At 41.0% G+C, this 15,786-nt stretch overlaps 1 protein-coding gene across 2 annotated transcripts in view; it reads left to right on the top strand.

The window, feature by feature from the left end:
• RPS6KA2 (ribosomal protein S6 kinase A2) overlaps positions 1–15,786 on the top strand; it is a 278,084-nt gene that overhangs the window by 205,831 nt on the left and 56,467 nt on the right. For both annotated transcript variants that reach the window (XM_058801242.1, XM_058801241.1), the window contains 3 exons: positions 4,370–4,450; positions 5,234–5,313; positions 8,285–8,391. In XM_058801242.1, the coding sequence (XP_058657225.1) occupies positions 4,370–4,450; positions 5,234–5,313; positions 8,285–8,391 (268 nt within the window). The remainder of the gene's footprint in view (positions 1–4,369; positions 4,451–5,233; positions 5,314–8,284; positions 8,392–15,786) is intronic.

Here is a 15,786-nt window from a genome sequence, read left to right as displayed (position 1 = left end):
TTCAACAGAAAAGCACGTGGAGTCCCTGTGTGACATTATTGGCATGCTTCTGCATCCAGTGTGTCAAGAAGTCACTTTGCTGTTTTTTTCTTTATGTTGTAATAATGCTCTGCTGATGAAGGTGCAACGTGAAAGGCTGCTCTTTAGAGGATTTGAGTTTAGTACTGTGTGGAACAAGAGCACAGGAAAGCAAATAGTATTTCCAAGCAGAAGCATTGAAGTGAGCTGTGATCACTTTTAGAAAGCCTCTATTTCTCCATATCTCAGGTAATTAGGCACCACACACATACTTTGTCTTATGGACATAGGCAGTGTGGATTTGAATTTAGAATTTAGCTCTCTACTTTAGCCTATAACAGACAGTATTAAAAACAGATTAAAATCAACAGCAATAGAATTGAAAAGGATGTTGCAGAGACTTTTATGTATATATTCTATTTGCCTTATCTTATTTGTGTTCCTGTGCTATGTGAAGAATTTGAAATTGATTTGCAAGTTCCTAACCTGAGTCCTATTTTGCTTTTGCTCCACTTGAGGCAAAACGATGAGTTTTAAAAAAGTGAGGAGTGTAATGTGTGGTGGTGTTTGCAGGGGTCCCAGGATGAGGGAAGAGACAAGAATGTTGACTCCATATTTCAGAAGGCTTGATTTATTATTTTATTATATGTGTATATATATTATAATAAAACTATACTAAAAGAATAGAAGAAAGGATTTCATCAGAAGGCTTGAAAGGAAAGGAATCAAATGATAACAAAGCTTGTGACTCTCTGAGAGTCTGAGACAGCTGGTCTGTGATTGGCCATTAATTAAAAACAACTGCATGAGACCAATCACAGATGCACCTGTTGCATTCACAGCAGCAGATAATCATTGTTTACATTTTGTTTCTGAGGCCTCTCAGCTTCTCAAGAGAAAAATCCTAGCAAAGGGATTTTTCATAAAATATCATGGTTACAGTAATGGATGAAATTTAAGCCATCGTTTTGTTCACTGATTTATTTCTCCTGCTGCAATACTTTTTGATGCTGATTTAATTAACTTAGTTTGTAGCTCCCCTTATTCCTGCTTTATCAGTTAATTAATTAATTCTTCACTCCTGGTTAAGCAGTGACATTTCTTACTGAAAGGTAGGGTTGAGCAAATAATTTGCAATTAATAATCCTTTTTGCCAAACATCTCTGGGCAGATTGTGAAAATTTTTTAACTTATTTGTGTATTTTCTGCATGTATTTTCCTGCAGAAACAGCTTTCTGTAAGTGGCACATAGATGCTTTTGTCACACATGCAGAGGGATTTCTCTCCCTGATGTTTCAGGTCAGGGGAATCAGCAGCACTTTGGTTAGAGTTGTCAAAAAGGACAAAAAACCATTGAGGAAAGAATCACTAAGACAGCAAACCTATAATCTGACAACCCATTCCTAGTTTAAAAAACATAACTTTCAGACATCAATTTTAGCCTGGTGACATCAAGAAGACTGTTTCCAAAATTACTAGACAGAGACTGACCCACTCAGAGAGGCAACCACATCACCAGGTGCTGTCCTGAGCCACCTCCAGAGGACTCAGGGCAGGGTCCAGGCTGCTGCACCTCAATGCAGTCAGCAGCAATTCACACTGGCACCTTGCTGTTTGTCACAATTGCTTTACAGCCCAGTGCCCTTGGCTAAGGCAGTCCAGTAAGGTGTCTGTATTATGAACTGTCTTGCTGGATCTTTCTCTAGATAAGATTTTAAAGAGGAAAATGGTATCTGCCATGGGAGCACTAATTTGGAGCATCCATGCCCTGGCAGGACCCAGCTGGCCCCGAGGGAAGCATGGTGGGGCACCAGGGGGGTCCCAGCCCAGGGAGCAGAGCCCATCCCACTGCCACACACCCTCATTGGAGCTCTTGCCACCCAATGGTGCCTGGGAGGCCCTGGGCTGGCCCAAGCTGGCAGTGCCCAGGTGGGGACAGTCTGGGCTGCTGCTGAGCCTCCAGCTTCACAGGCCTCATTTCTGCTCCCAAAACAGGTTTGCAAAGGGAAATGTGGCCCCATAATGCAGCAGCTACAGGTTCAGAGTGGGTACAGGGCCATGACTGGAGAGTGACATGTCTTCTGCGGTGACACCACCTTCTCTTTAGGTCTGGTGTGCATCTTGTGTGTGCATGGGGAGAAGGTGCCCTGTGTGATTACAGGTTCACACTCAGTGACCGCCACAGCAGCGAGCAGGGCACGGGGCTTTGGCAGAGCCCTGGGCTGCACAGCTGGGCCTGTGCCTGTGGAGAGGTTAAAATGATGGCTGGAGGAGGGTGGGCTGCTGTTCTGACAGCCTGTTCTCAACTGTGTGGTGCAAATGCAGGGAGGCCCTTCCTTAGGCTACCCAACAAAGCTTAATGGGAAATGCACTATGCAGAGCATCCAGCAATGCCCAACTGTAAGGTTTTCTGGGTTGCTGTTCTGGTGGCCTGGAAAGGCCCAGGGATGGCCTTGGAGAGCCGACGCTTCAAAGGACGAGGAGAGACTTCTGATCTTGTCTCGGTCTTGGTGTTTATTAATTGTTTATCTAAAAGATTTTCTTTCAGCCCGACAGAGGTCTGCACAGCAAGTCAGCCATGGGCACACTCCGAGCCCCCGGGGCGGTCACTTATCTTTATACTCGAAGTTACGTATACAATATTTATCATTTCTCCCCAATACCTTCTACCCTTATTAACCGGTGCACTTTTAGTAATGACCAATCCCAAAGTGCCACCACCACCACAGAAGATGGAGGCCAAGAAGAAGAAGAAGAAGGACAGGACATGCCCCAATTCCTCCATCTTACTTCTTTAGACCCCCCTGTACCAAAATCCTAAACCCTGTGTTTTACACTTTAACTAACTTATCCCTTCACCATTCACCCAGTGAATTCCTCCCAGTCCTCATACAGGTCTCATCTCCTGTGTAGGATCAAAATCCTGCCACCAGACACTTCTGGCAACATTCCAGGATTCCCGAGCCCCCCAAGGGTGGTCTCGGCCTCTCTGCACCTCCATCCTGAGGTGCTGAGATCCCACACCCAACTATCCAACACAAATTCCCACCTGGCATCATCCCTGATGGGCAGCACAAGAAACATTATGTCTTCACATAGGTTAAGCATTTTGTGAGTGTAGGATGTGTGGTTTTTACTTATGGGGTGAGATTACCATTCCGCAATTCCATCTGTTTTGAATTTTTCTACAAGGTAGTTTGAATGAGCTAGTAAAGCTTACATCACTATTGACTTAAGTATCAAAATAGCAAGAAACCCAAGTATGTCACCTGTGCTATTTAAGGTTTTCAGATCAGCTGGTTTGGACCTATTTCTGTGCATCAATTTTTGAAGTACAGCAATAGACAGGGGTTTTGTTATGTATGTTCTTTACTCGGGGACTGAGAGTGCTCAGCTTTTGAGCAGCTCCACAACACATGCCTGCCATGACAGATCTCAGGCTTTGCTACCTGAAATAGTTTTATAATATGTCTTGTAGATGCTTTCATCTGAAAAGCATATTGGCATTGTGAAGAGAACAAAGAAAATGTCAATATTTTTCAATAAAGTAGTGATTGACTGAAAATGCAAATGCATCTTTAGGATCAAGATTTGGTAATGTGGGGACCTGAATCCTCTTCAGTGTCTGAATAGTCTGCTAAATGGCTTTGGTATGAAATCCTGAGCATTAGTTTTGTTTAGCTTGAACTCAGCTCACCTCTGAAATTATGATTTCCCTTACTCTCTATTCATCTCAACCACAAGAAGTATTTTTCTCTCTGCTATCACACAACAACTTTATCTCTACGCATAAAAATAATTAGTTACTATTTTTATTTGGGATTTTTCTTTGTTACTGATTGTTTGGGTGGTGGTTTATTGGAAGCTTTGAATATTGTAAATATATATAACTTCCAGAAAGTGCTATTCAGTGATATGTCATAAATGCTGCTAACATCAGCAAAATACAATAACTTAATTTAAGCAAGATTAATCTGACTTGGTCTGGGACTGGTACATTCTGTTTCATCTTAAATGAAGTAAAGTAATTAATTTTGTGTAGTTTTCATTTTCGCATTAACATTCTCTTCTGTGAAGTGTAATTGCCTTCTTGTTGTTTGCAATACTGTAGTCATTTTAGTTAGGGCAGCTCTCTGTAGGGAAAGACACCAGTTCTTCTTCCTGTAGAACTTGCTACACAGACCAGGCAGTCAGAAATAGAGGACACTTGAGTGGTCTGATTGGCCTAAGGTCATGCAAGCCATCAGCAGAGTGAGAATCAGAATCCAGACTGCCAGAACCTTATTCCAGTACTGTATCCAGGACCATGCTGCCTCTTAATGTCACTGTTCTTATTGTTCTTTCTTTATAGTTCGGGATCGGGTACGATCTAAAATGGAGAGAGATATTTTGGCAGAAGTGAACCATCCTTTCATAGTCAAGCTTCATTATGGTAACTATAATAAAATATAATTTCCGTTTGTTCTTAAGTCGGTTGGGGAATTGTGACTAGATGTGTTATACTTTGGTGCAGATGCCCACTGCCTACTTATGACTCTGTTGCTAACAAAGTCATAGAGGCTTCCCGTGTGAAATTCTTCATTTATGCTGAGGGAGACATCCAGTACTTGTAAGTTTCAGCCAGTCTTTCATTGAAATAAGTCTGTCATAAAGTCTGACATGGTAGGTAGTGCTGGTGGGGTAACTGCTGTGTTTACATCTGCCAAACCCTCACCTGCTGTCAGGTATTGTTTTGAAAGAGAATTTAAATAAAATAATCTGTACCGGCCTAAATTTGTATAGATGTGTACATGAATGTGGCGTCTTGCTGGAGTTGCCTCCTGCCACGCCAGCCCCATTACTACTGGAACAGGTATCCTAAGAACATTTGGTGTGTGGGCTCTTCTCTCACACAAACATGGAAACTTCTCTCTGTGCCTCACTCTCAGTGACTCCTGACACCCCATGGAGTGGGAAACACTGTTAATTCATAGGTGCTTAATGCAGAAACGAATATATCAGTAATGCACTGTTGTCTCTCAATTGACACTATTTTTTTCCATACCCAAAGCTCAATTGCCAAGTTCTATACAGAAATGGGGTTTTTTGGTTCTCAAAGTATTGAAGTGACAGTGAAGCAATGGCATGAATGATACACTGCTAGTCAACAGGACTTACTCATTGGGGACTTTATCTTGATTCAAACTTCCAACATCTTCATCCTTTTCTAATGCAGCATTTCAAACAGAGGGGAAGTTGTACCTAATACTAGATTTCCTGCGGGGAGGGGACCTTTTCACCAGACTCTCCAAAGAGGTAAGCTGATAGATCTATAACTCAGAAATCAAAGACTGTCTTGGATTTTCAGAACTCAAATTGAGTTCAGGGGAATGAAAAATGGCCTTGGGAATAGTCATCTGTATATGTAATGGAGCTATCTCATATCTCATCTTGCATGGTTAAGTGGGTTCTTAATAATTGTATTTGAATTATGCCAGAGGTAATGCAGCAGATACCATGTAGGCATCACTGCCAGATTAAACTGCTCCACTGCTAAGCCATTCCCACAGCAAAATATCCCCAGACTTGATGCTTTCAGACTAAGTCTTGGATGTGATGAGAAACAGCCTGATAAATCAATTCCCTATACATTTTGCCCTAGGGATGAGCGCAGAACCACTGGAAAAATACAGACGCTGCCAGCAGAGGGAAGAGATGGCCGTGGGTCAGGGCCAGCCCCTGCTGGGAGCAGGTTAAGGGCCACACACCAGCCCCGACATGGGAGAGTGACTCTCACAGCCCTCACCTGCCCTCCTCCTGCCTGCCAGGGGCAGCTGCTGCTTCCGTGCCCTCCCCAGGCTCTCATCCCTCCCCTGTCCTCTGCATGCCGTGCCTCTGGAGAGGGATTGGCAGGCAGGGAATGTCCCAAACCCGAGTCTCGCTGATGCCCACACAGAGCAGTCACAGTAGGTTTTCTAGGTTTGTTTAGCTCTTTCCTGAATCTCCAAACCTCTGTGAGCCAGAGGTCCCACAGAGATCCCTGCAGGAGTGCAGGAGGCTCCAGTGAGACAGGATGGTGCCCTGCAGTTGTCTGTGCCCAACATGATGTCCCCAGCCCTTGGTACTTCTAAGGGTCCGGGGTCAGGGATGCAGGCAACCACTTATCACAGTCTTTAATGACAGGAACCTTTCAAATGCCATCTTGAGGGGAAGCTCTGTAGCTCTTCTTGAGTTTGGGGAGCTACTGATGAACTAAGAAAGCTGTGAAAACAGTCTTTTCAGTCAAAAGTTCCCCAGCTCTTCCCCACCCCCGTTCAATTCCTGTTTCAGTGACATGCTGCAGGATGCTGTGTGCACTGCAACTTGGGACCCCAAGCTTTTGCTGTTAAGGCTTGTTTGCTAATGCAAGAAGACATTGGTAACAAGTTAATTACACTGCTGAATAATGATCCTTATATAAATATTCAGTCCCTGGTAGCAGTTATTTTTAATATGAGGAAAAAGATTTTAAAAATTTTGATTTCAAATGTCCTTTTGCTATTATCATGAGACCAAGCTTTATTAGTGAGACAGTGCTGCTGTCTCAGCAAGGGCTTCTCTGATTTCATGGAAGAAGACAGAAAATGTGGCTCTTGCCTAAGAGGGCAGGTCCCTGTTCTGCACAGGCAGGGAACTCAAAAGTGGAAGATAACAGCTCAGGCTTTGTACTTCTCTAAAGCTTCATGTTTTCCCCAAAGCTTGTCCAGGGCAATTCACCAACTCCTGTGCTGTACACCATTGTTAATGACTCATTAGGCTGACAGTGAAAACATCTCTTTTTTCAGTGTTTGCAAGCTCACCTTGCCTGCCTATACCTTGCAGCTGTTTAGGGGCAAGGTATTGCAAGGAAAGAAGTTCTAGGAAAGCTTGAACTGTTTGCAATTGGTTGTTATAGATTTGGTTGAAAGGTGTTGATTTCAGTGGACTTCAAGTCAGATCCCATATATATATATATATATTGCATGCATGCATGCAGAGCTTGCTTATTTCTTGCTCTGTCTTTTTGAGACATCTGACTTTTACTATGTGTATATGTATATTTTTCCTGGATTCTATTGATTTAATTTCTTGCCTACATTATTTATTTTAAATCTTATAAATAATTTGAATTTCTTCTAAAATTATTTTTACATTTAATGCAATTAAATCTGAGAGCTTTGACTTGTGTATTTATTTATTATTTTCCTTGTGTTTTTGTTTCTAGTCTTTGCAGTGAAATACTTAATTAAATTATGTGACATCTGTACTCTGAATCATCTCTTTTTTCTCTCAGCTGTCTGCAGCTTCTCAAAGCACTCAGATATTTTGGTTACCCCTTTTTGAGAGCAGAGACTTAATTTTAAAATTAAGCTCTACAACTTCTACTGTAGAATTTACATTTACATATGACAAGTAAATTTGTATTCAGCTGATTCATTTTACTTCTGTCATGCATAATCACACTTGTGTATCTAATACATCAGCTTCTTTTTCTGCATTATTATCTCTGTGACTGTTGAAATTTAATTGAAGAGAAGATCTCAATTATAATGGAAGTTGAACCAAAGGGGTTTCCTGCCATCTGAGTTTTTCAGAGCTTATTGGTTTTTTGATTACAGAAGTTTTTTCTCACCTAAAACACAGCTTTCAGTGTCCATATCAGCTGCAGAAAACACTGTCTTCAGTTGGCACCTCCTCAGGCCTTGGGTGTCTGACAGCACATCACTGCTTAGGGCATCTGCACGGATATTCCTTGGACCTCCAAGGCATGAGGTTTTAAATCCACCTCTGATTCTCTTCATGCTGTGTGTTCTCCTCAGATGTGGAAGTATTCCACTTCCCCAAAAAGGTTTCCCATGCTATTTAATGGGAATTTGGTAACCAAATGCCAAGACTGTAGCAAGTTAAGGGATATGAAAACAATGTGGGCTGCACTGAACGTGTTTAATTTTCCTGTTCATTTCCAAAGCTGAAGGAATTATAATTTATGCCTAATATTGTGGCATAATGTCATCTAAACAGGTCAAACAGATGAATGAGAGCAGCATATTTTAAGGAATAGAGGTGCTCAACAGATCAAGTTTTGTTTATATAGAGAATCTGGTAAGAATTGTTGATGTCAGTTCAGACAAATTATGGAAAATTGAACCTCATATGGTGTTCCCTTCCAGCATTCTGGGTTAGACAATTCCTTCCCTGTGTCTGTTTAAGGCAAGCCAGTCCACCGCTGTCCAATAAATAGATGTGGTCTTGTCTTCCTTCTCTCTAGGTGATGTTTACAGAAGAGGATGTCAAGTTCTACTTAGCTGAGCTGGCCTTGGCATTAGACCACCTCCATGGGCTTGGAATTATTTACAGGGATCTTAAACCAGAAAAGTAAGTTAACAAGGAAAAGATAACTGAAACATAAATACACGAACTTTTAGGCTGCTTCTGCTCCTTGTCACGCTGCTAAATGAGAAAGGTGCAGGGGCTCTGCCTTCCTTCTTGTGAGACTGTATGAGACCGTCACTAACAGTAGCACAGCTTTCCTGTCATACCATCTTAGCATGAGGCCAAATGTTTTGACTGTGCTCCAGTATGATGGGACCTCTGTGTGCCTGGCCTTCAGTTTTGTGAATGATTTCAGTAAAGAATTCAGATCCCTGTGCACTTTAACTCAGTGGCACCATTCTCTGTTTGCAGCTTTAATCTGGCCTTCCCCCTGATGCAGTGTAAACCTCTCAAAGCAGCTCCACTTCCAGCTCACACAGAATACGGAGTGCCACCGTTCAGTTTTACTGGAGCCATTGCTTAAAGTAAATGAGCGTGTCTGAGAACTTGTGTTAACTCATGAGAGACATGATAATTGGGGCTTTTAAAATACTTGTATTAACTGTGCAAAATATTTTCCAAAATGTTTGTTCTCACTTATATTTGCAGCTATTTTTCACTCATAATGTGGTCCTAATTTTCCTTTCTCTTTTTTATTTGTAACACATCAGTAGAGCAAATGACACCCTCAGTGCTGTCACTGGAAGTGACATTATACTGTTTTTATTCTATGCCTTATGCTTGGCGCTTTGATAGATTCTTCTGTGACAACTCAAATAAATCAGGCTGCAACATTCCAAAGTTCTTTTTTAATGTAATGATCACCAGCATTTATAAAAGATAACCACTGAGCAATTTTTGGCAATTGCTTGCACCTTCAAAGTCTAACAGCACAGCAGCATTTTCCTTCTGTGACATCAAACTGAAAAATATGCAGCTCTTTCTTTATGATGGAGTGTTATCACTCTCTCACGGGCAAAAAAAGTGATGGAAGGTGGACTTTGTAGGTGAGAAGTTGAAGGGAAGGAGACTGTTTAACTCTGTTGCAATTCTGTGTGATTTAAATTTTAACTTCAATTTTGTGTTTTGGTTAGAAAAATAGTAGTAGCAGTAGTAGTACTGTGTGAATTCAACAGATGTACATAGCAAGAGCTCTCAGGGTTTTGGGCTAGCGGACTTTTGTAAGTCCGCTACCAAATTTTCCAGTCTTGCCCATTTATGCAGCCAAAATTGGAACCTAGAGTCTTTGGCAAATATGGGAAGTCATCCTACAATTAAACAACTGGAGAGAGAAAAGTACCAGTTAGTTCTGATATGAAATGCAGGTAGGCAGTGGTGACACCCAGCTGCCACAGCCACAGGCTCTTGCATCGTCTGCCAGCAGCTCTTGGGTTTCAGTTTCATTCTGAATTGCTGTTTTATCCATTCAGCATCAACAAACATGTACACAATAGAATAACTCCAGGTGTAGGTTTTCTGTTTTAAACTTTGATTCTAGTGAGCATTCATTTGGACCATGCACTGCTTTTCTCTCTGATCTTAGATGTGGCTGATTTTTGAGATTACACATGGTATGTGAATCTGCTGTTAGAAGGTACCCAGACATGAACCTGTATATTCAGATATGTCACAATGCCATTACATTTTTAGGCATATACTGTAATTTTTTGCTTTAGAAGAAGTTAGAAACTAAGGGTAAAATTAAGTGTATGTCAAAATTGTTCACTGTATTTGAGATACTGAGACCTGGATTCTTCTGAGTTCCCAGCAGGAAGTGTCACTTAGCATCTCAAAAAACATCTCTCAATGACAAGTTGCAAGTGAGAGCACTTTATATTACTGCAGACCAAGCTGAAGTGCTTCCAGTCAGGGATCAGTGAATTGAGAAATTGGAGCTCATCTAAGGAAGGAAGGTGTCACTGATTTGTCATTGTCACATAGAAGCATGTTGAAAAGGTACAGATGGAATCCAGTTTTCTCTGTATTTTTGTCTGAGCTGAGATCAGCCATCCCCTTCACTGTACTGCTCTTCTAAAATCCCTCCCTGAGTGTTGCCGGTCTGCCAAGTGAGACAAGATTTCTTTGGAAGGAAATAAAAAGTATCCTCACATAACCGGAGACCTATACACAGAGAGATCACTGAGTGAAGTTAAGTTGGCAGCCCTCACTCTTGCATTTTCTCACTGTTGTATATACAGTGTTTATGGCCTTTGATCTTCAGTTAAATGGATTACAATGTGATACGGTTTAATTTGGAAGCAATTGAAGTAGTGTAAAATTAACATACATTAATATAACTGTTGTATAGGAAAGGGAATGACCCAGGAATTCATACCTGGAGATAAAGCAAGGCCTCTGATTGAAAGCCATATCCTCTAAAAAAAGCTCTGTAAGTGCAAAGCCTATGTGCAGTCACACCTAGGAGAGCAGAGCATGACAGCCTATGATTTCTCTGGGTCTTTAGGTTTACATTAAAGAAACACATACAGCAGAATGAAAAAATTACTCTCCGGGGGAAAAAATGCTAAATTTTTTTGTTACATCTGGGAAAGTATATCTTTCTAAATAAGATGATTAAAGAAAATTAGGACCATATCAGGATGTTCTCATCCTCCCCTTGCCCCCTGGCAGGATCGAGACCATAACAGGTGTGCTGCTAACCCAGGTTTAAAGCTGACGAAGACTCCAAGCTCTACACAGGAAGCCTCTTGGCAGTGCTCCAGCAGTTGTTCATCTAAAATGTTGCTCTTAATACCTAGTTTGAAATTTCTGCACTGCCCCTGCAGGCCAGTGCTCCTTGGCCTGTCCTCCTGGAAGCCCCAACCTGCTTGTTCTGCTCTCAGCAGCAGCCTCAGGGGTTGTGAGACCATGTTTTCCTTAGACCCTCTTCTGTACCCTAGACAATCCAGGTGCTGAACTCTTCTTCACTAGTCAGTCTTTACAGGGGCTCAGTCATTCCCATTACTCCCCTTTGGTTTCCCTTGATTCCTCTCTCCTTTGAAGTGCAACGTGCAGAATCACACACACATCTGCAGCAGAGGCATTACCAGCATGATTATAGCACAAGGTTTGCTCTGTCAGATTTGCAGAACTGGAGATAAATTAATTAATTCATAATTTCCCCAGTTCTCTCTCTCTCTTTCCCCTCCTCTCTCCCCTTTATTAAAGATAGGCACTGCATTAGACCTTTCATTGTTCAGTGCTTTTGCTGTTCTTCAGATGCTCCCAAAATAGCTGCTGATAGGTTTGAGTTTGCTTGTCAGCTCTGTGAGTATGCTGAAATAAAGCTCATTGGAGTTGTTTATGTTAAAAAACAAAACAACCAAACAACCAAAAAAAAAAAAAAAAACCCACAAGAAAACCCAAACCAGCACTGTTAAAACCACTTGGAAGAACCCTCAGTACATTAAAATTTAAGGTTCATGGGGATTTTTTTGTTAAGATTCCCTGAGCAAAAATCCATGTTAACAATTCAAAGCGATGAGTTAATTTCAAGTGCAGCTGGGAGTTGTTCTCAAGTCAGCTGTACTTACTTCAAAAAGACAAGTAATTGAGCTTTCTGGTTAGTCTTGTTTAGAACAAGCAGATGCTTCTCTTGAATTGTTGCAGACAAATTCTTCTCCTTGAGTTGTCTTGGTGATTTTAGTGGCATCCCTTGTGGGACAAGGTATTGTTCACTCACACTGGAAGCCACTGAGTTCCTTAAATGGTGATACATGTTTTTACTTAAGAACTGCTCAATCAAACTATACAATATGGTGTTTATACCATGGAATATGGTAAATACCAAGATGGAAAAATGGGAAGTTACGATAAGGTAGTATATGATGCATATTTTATTTCTTATGCTGTGGTTTAAGGACATGGGTGACTTAGAAATAACTCTACCGTCTGAAAATGGACAGACTGTTATTAATTTTTACCATTTCTCTTTTCAGAAAGCTAGATGCACTTTGAGTTCTGGAACAGGGGCTTAGGTTAACAAGGAGTGATGTACATTTTAAGGCCCTCAGTTGTTTACACAAGGGACAGTGTAGACTCTATACTCTAAAAAAGCCAAACACCACTTTTTAATGCAGCGTGTTGCCAACCATGACTGATTTATGAATGTAACTGCCCTGTGCAGAGAGGGGAGACCCGAGAATCAGTAAGAGACAAAGGCTTATGGTGGAAAGCCTCCATTGATGTAAGCTGTCCCTTTTTGGCTTCATGGTGTCAACAAAGCTACAGCAGAGAGGAATTTGCATTCAGCAGGGTGAGATGGCATGGGGGTCACGTGAACACTGAAATGTCACAAAACACAATTTGTGAGAATCTTCATCCCTTTAGTAGATATTTGACTGCTTCATCTGGTACTTTCATAACCAAATGAAATAAAACACTCTTGATAAAGTCTCAGGTTTTATCTCCCACCTGAAAATTTAGCTACAGTTTCTGATTAACATAAAGTGTGGGTTGAATCTTCTGCAAAACTGCTCTCACTTAGAAAGAAACTTGTATCACCCAAAAAAAAAATTCCAAAACCAAACTAAAGCAAAAAAAAACCCAGAAAAACCAAAACCCAAACCAAAACAAACTCCAACCAAAAGAAAAAAAACAACAACCAAACCAGCCCCAGAGTTCCAGCTTTATTTGATTTGGCAGAACATCACATTGATTTGGGGATGTTGGAGCTCAAAGTAAAGCCCAGAAGACATGACTCAAAACCAAAAATAAAGAGAGCCAGAGAGAAATGGGAGAGAATTGTTCCGACCTTGATTTAAGACATGATATAAAACAATGCCAACAACCCATAACAAAAGCTTTTTTCCCCTGTGATAAAGCTGCAGCAGAGAAGTTGATAAGGAGTCTGCAGTCCTAGCTCTGCTGTGGGACTTCTCCTGTAACTCGATCTTTGTCATTCCTCTACTACAAATTTAACTGTCCCAGCCTCTAGCATGGATATTTCCAGCCTTTATCTTCTCAAGGCATACTTTTAAACCAAGTTCAGTGAAAGTAATTTGAATGTTTGTGGGATGGTCTTGATGATAAAATGTTGAATCATAGAATAATAGAATATCCCCAGGACAATCCCAAGGATCACACCCTGTGTCTGAGAGCATTGTCCAAACACTCCTTTGTCAGGCTGGTGCTGTGACCTCATCCCTGGGGAGCTGCTCCAGTGCCCAACCACCCTCTGGGTGAAGAGCCTTTTCCTAATATCCAACCTCAACCTCCCCTGACACAACTGCAGGCCATTCCCTTGGGTCCTGTCACTGTCACCACAGAGAAGAGATCAGTGCCTGCCTCTGCTCTTCACATTTTGAGAAACCTGTGGACTGTGATGAGGTCTCCTCTCAGTCTCCTTCTCTCTAAGGACACCCTTTTTTTGTGGCATTTCTTGTTCCAAGCCTGTGTGTGGTTCACTTATTTATGGTGTTGGCATATTTTTCACCTAATAACTGTTATTACTGCTTTGAAGAGAAGGTTTACAGTGACAGTATCCTGTAAAAGCACTCAGACATTAGACTGAAAGAATAAAATGAAAAAAAAACCTCCTAGCTGAAGTTTATCATTCAGTATGATTGTAACCTAGCTTTGCATTTAAAAGCATTCTACTTCTTTATGGTTTTTATAATTTCAAAACATTAATTTAGATGAAAGATTATTCTCAAGCCTGAACCATATTAAGAGCTTCTGGTTGTTTTTCCCCTTCCATAGAATAATACTATCTTATTTCAGATTAGTTTGTTCTGCAAACCATAGCTAAAGTAATTGTGATTGCCACAATAGAATGTCTGCTATGGATATTGTGGGATAAAAAGGAATTGTAAGGTGACAAAGATAAAGAGAGTAGAGAGTATGATCAGATAATTAGTTTGCTTCTACTGTCACAGGAAAACTATTTGTCTGTTGTTACAATTTGCATTCTTAGAAGCAGGTACTTTGTTCTTTTCTTCTTAATTTCACTGTGCAATAATTCAGTGCAACAGTTGCCCTTTTTTTCCCTCACTATTAGCATATTGTTTTCTTTTTACATGAAATACAATCTTTGGTTAGTGGCTGTAGCATTATTTGTGCTGCCAGATGGCAAATGTGGAGGCACCCAGATGTCCAAAGGGCGCTGCCAGGGGCCACAGAGGAAGCTGCCAGTGGCCAAGGCCATGGTGGAAGGGTGATTAGGGAACATGAGATGGAGGAAGGAACTGTAGATCACATTTTAGGGGATATGAGATACACATCCATTGGGAAGCCATGATCTATTCATTTTGCTGCTTAAGCAAACAGCATGAGACAGTTGCTGTATGTCTCTGACTCAACCTCAGGCAGTATTATCAGTCTGAAAGCTCTGTTGGTGTTGCCTTTGTCCCTTTAATGAGGGTTAAGGTGTGAGCCCTTTAACCAGGGCAAAGTATGGGGAGCACACATCGTGTGCGTACCAAAGTGTGTGTGGATTTTCAATAGGAAATTATGAAATTTAAAACCCATTAAGCATAAAATCAATGCTTCTGGGGAAATTCCCTTTGAATTGCATTGTTATTCACAGGGGCTTCCTGGGCATGGGGCAAAATTTTGGCTGATTTCTGTGAGCTCTATTCCCCCTGCTATTTTTCCAGGTCTGGGGAGTTCACACATTCATGCTCACTCACACTGGCAAGTGTTTTATTCTGTTCTCTTCTGAAGCACAAGTTTAGGGGTTGCAGTCCCAAAAGTACATTTAACCATGCCTGGTATAGACTAATACTTGAAAATTGTGTGTTCAACAAAAATGTGGGGAAAGAATAAAGGTAAGATGCTTTTATTGAGAAGAAAAGACTTTAATTATTGGACTCATGGTACTGACTTAGTTGCTGGCCTTTGATGACTTGCACAACAGATTTTTCTAAGCACATGAATGACAGAAGAGCATATTTTTTCAATTATGTTTCAGTTCAGACACAACTTTTCACAAAAAGTATAGCCCATTATGTTTGGTTCACTTCTATCATATTTTCTTCCTGAATAATTATATCAAATTGATTCTCTAAGAGAAGAGGAATATAAAAATAGCTAGTACCATGGTAGATCAGTTTAAAAAGAGAAATATACTGAGTCTAACTAGGACTCAGAAAGAAATTACCAGAAGAAAGATCACCTTCGTTAGTATGTCAGTTTTTATGTACCAAAATCATCATTTTTCAAAGTCAGTGTTCCTTCTTGTTTCCACAAAAACTAGCACGGCTTTTTGTGATCTACAGAAATGTTGGAGTGCTTTTGTTAAGAAAAAATATGTTGGCAGGTGGCAACTGTGAGAACACTTGAATTTGGCTTCCAGGCTGAATTTTCATCTGTGCTCTGGACTGAAAAGCAGAGGCTGAGATCCATGCAGTTGGGCTGTGACTAGTCACTGTGCTCTCTGATGACTTTTATTACTTCAGCATGAATCTTTGGACTTAATTTTATGTCTAGTGAGTCCAAGCCTTGATTATTTGTGTGATT

This window comes from Ammospiza caudacuta, chromosome 3, assembly GCF_027887145.1.
Source record: "Ammospiza caudacuta isolate bAmmCau1 chromosome 3, bAmmCau1.pri, whole genome shotgun sequence".
NCBI lineage: Eukaryota > Metazoa > Chordata > Aves > Passeriformes > Passerellidae > Ammospiza > Ammospiza caudacuta.
The sequence above is the reverse complement of the archived record's forward strand: the minus strand, read 5'-3'. Positions and strand labels throughout refer to the sequence as shown.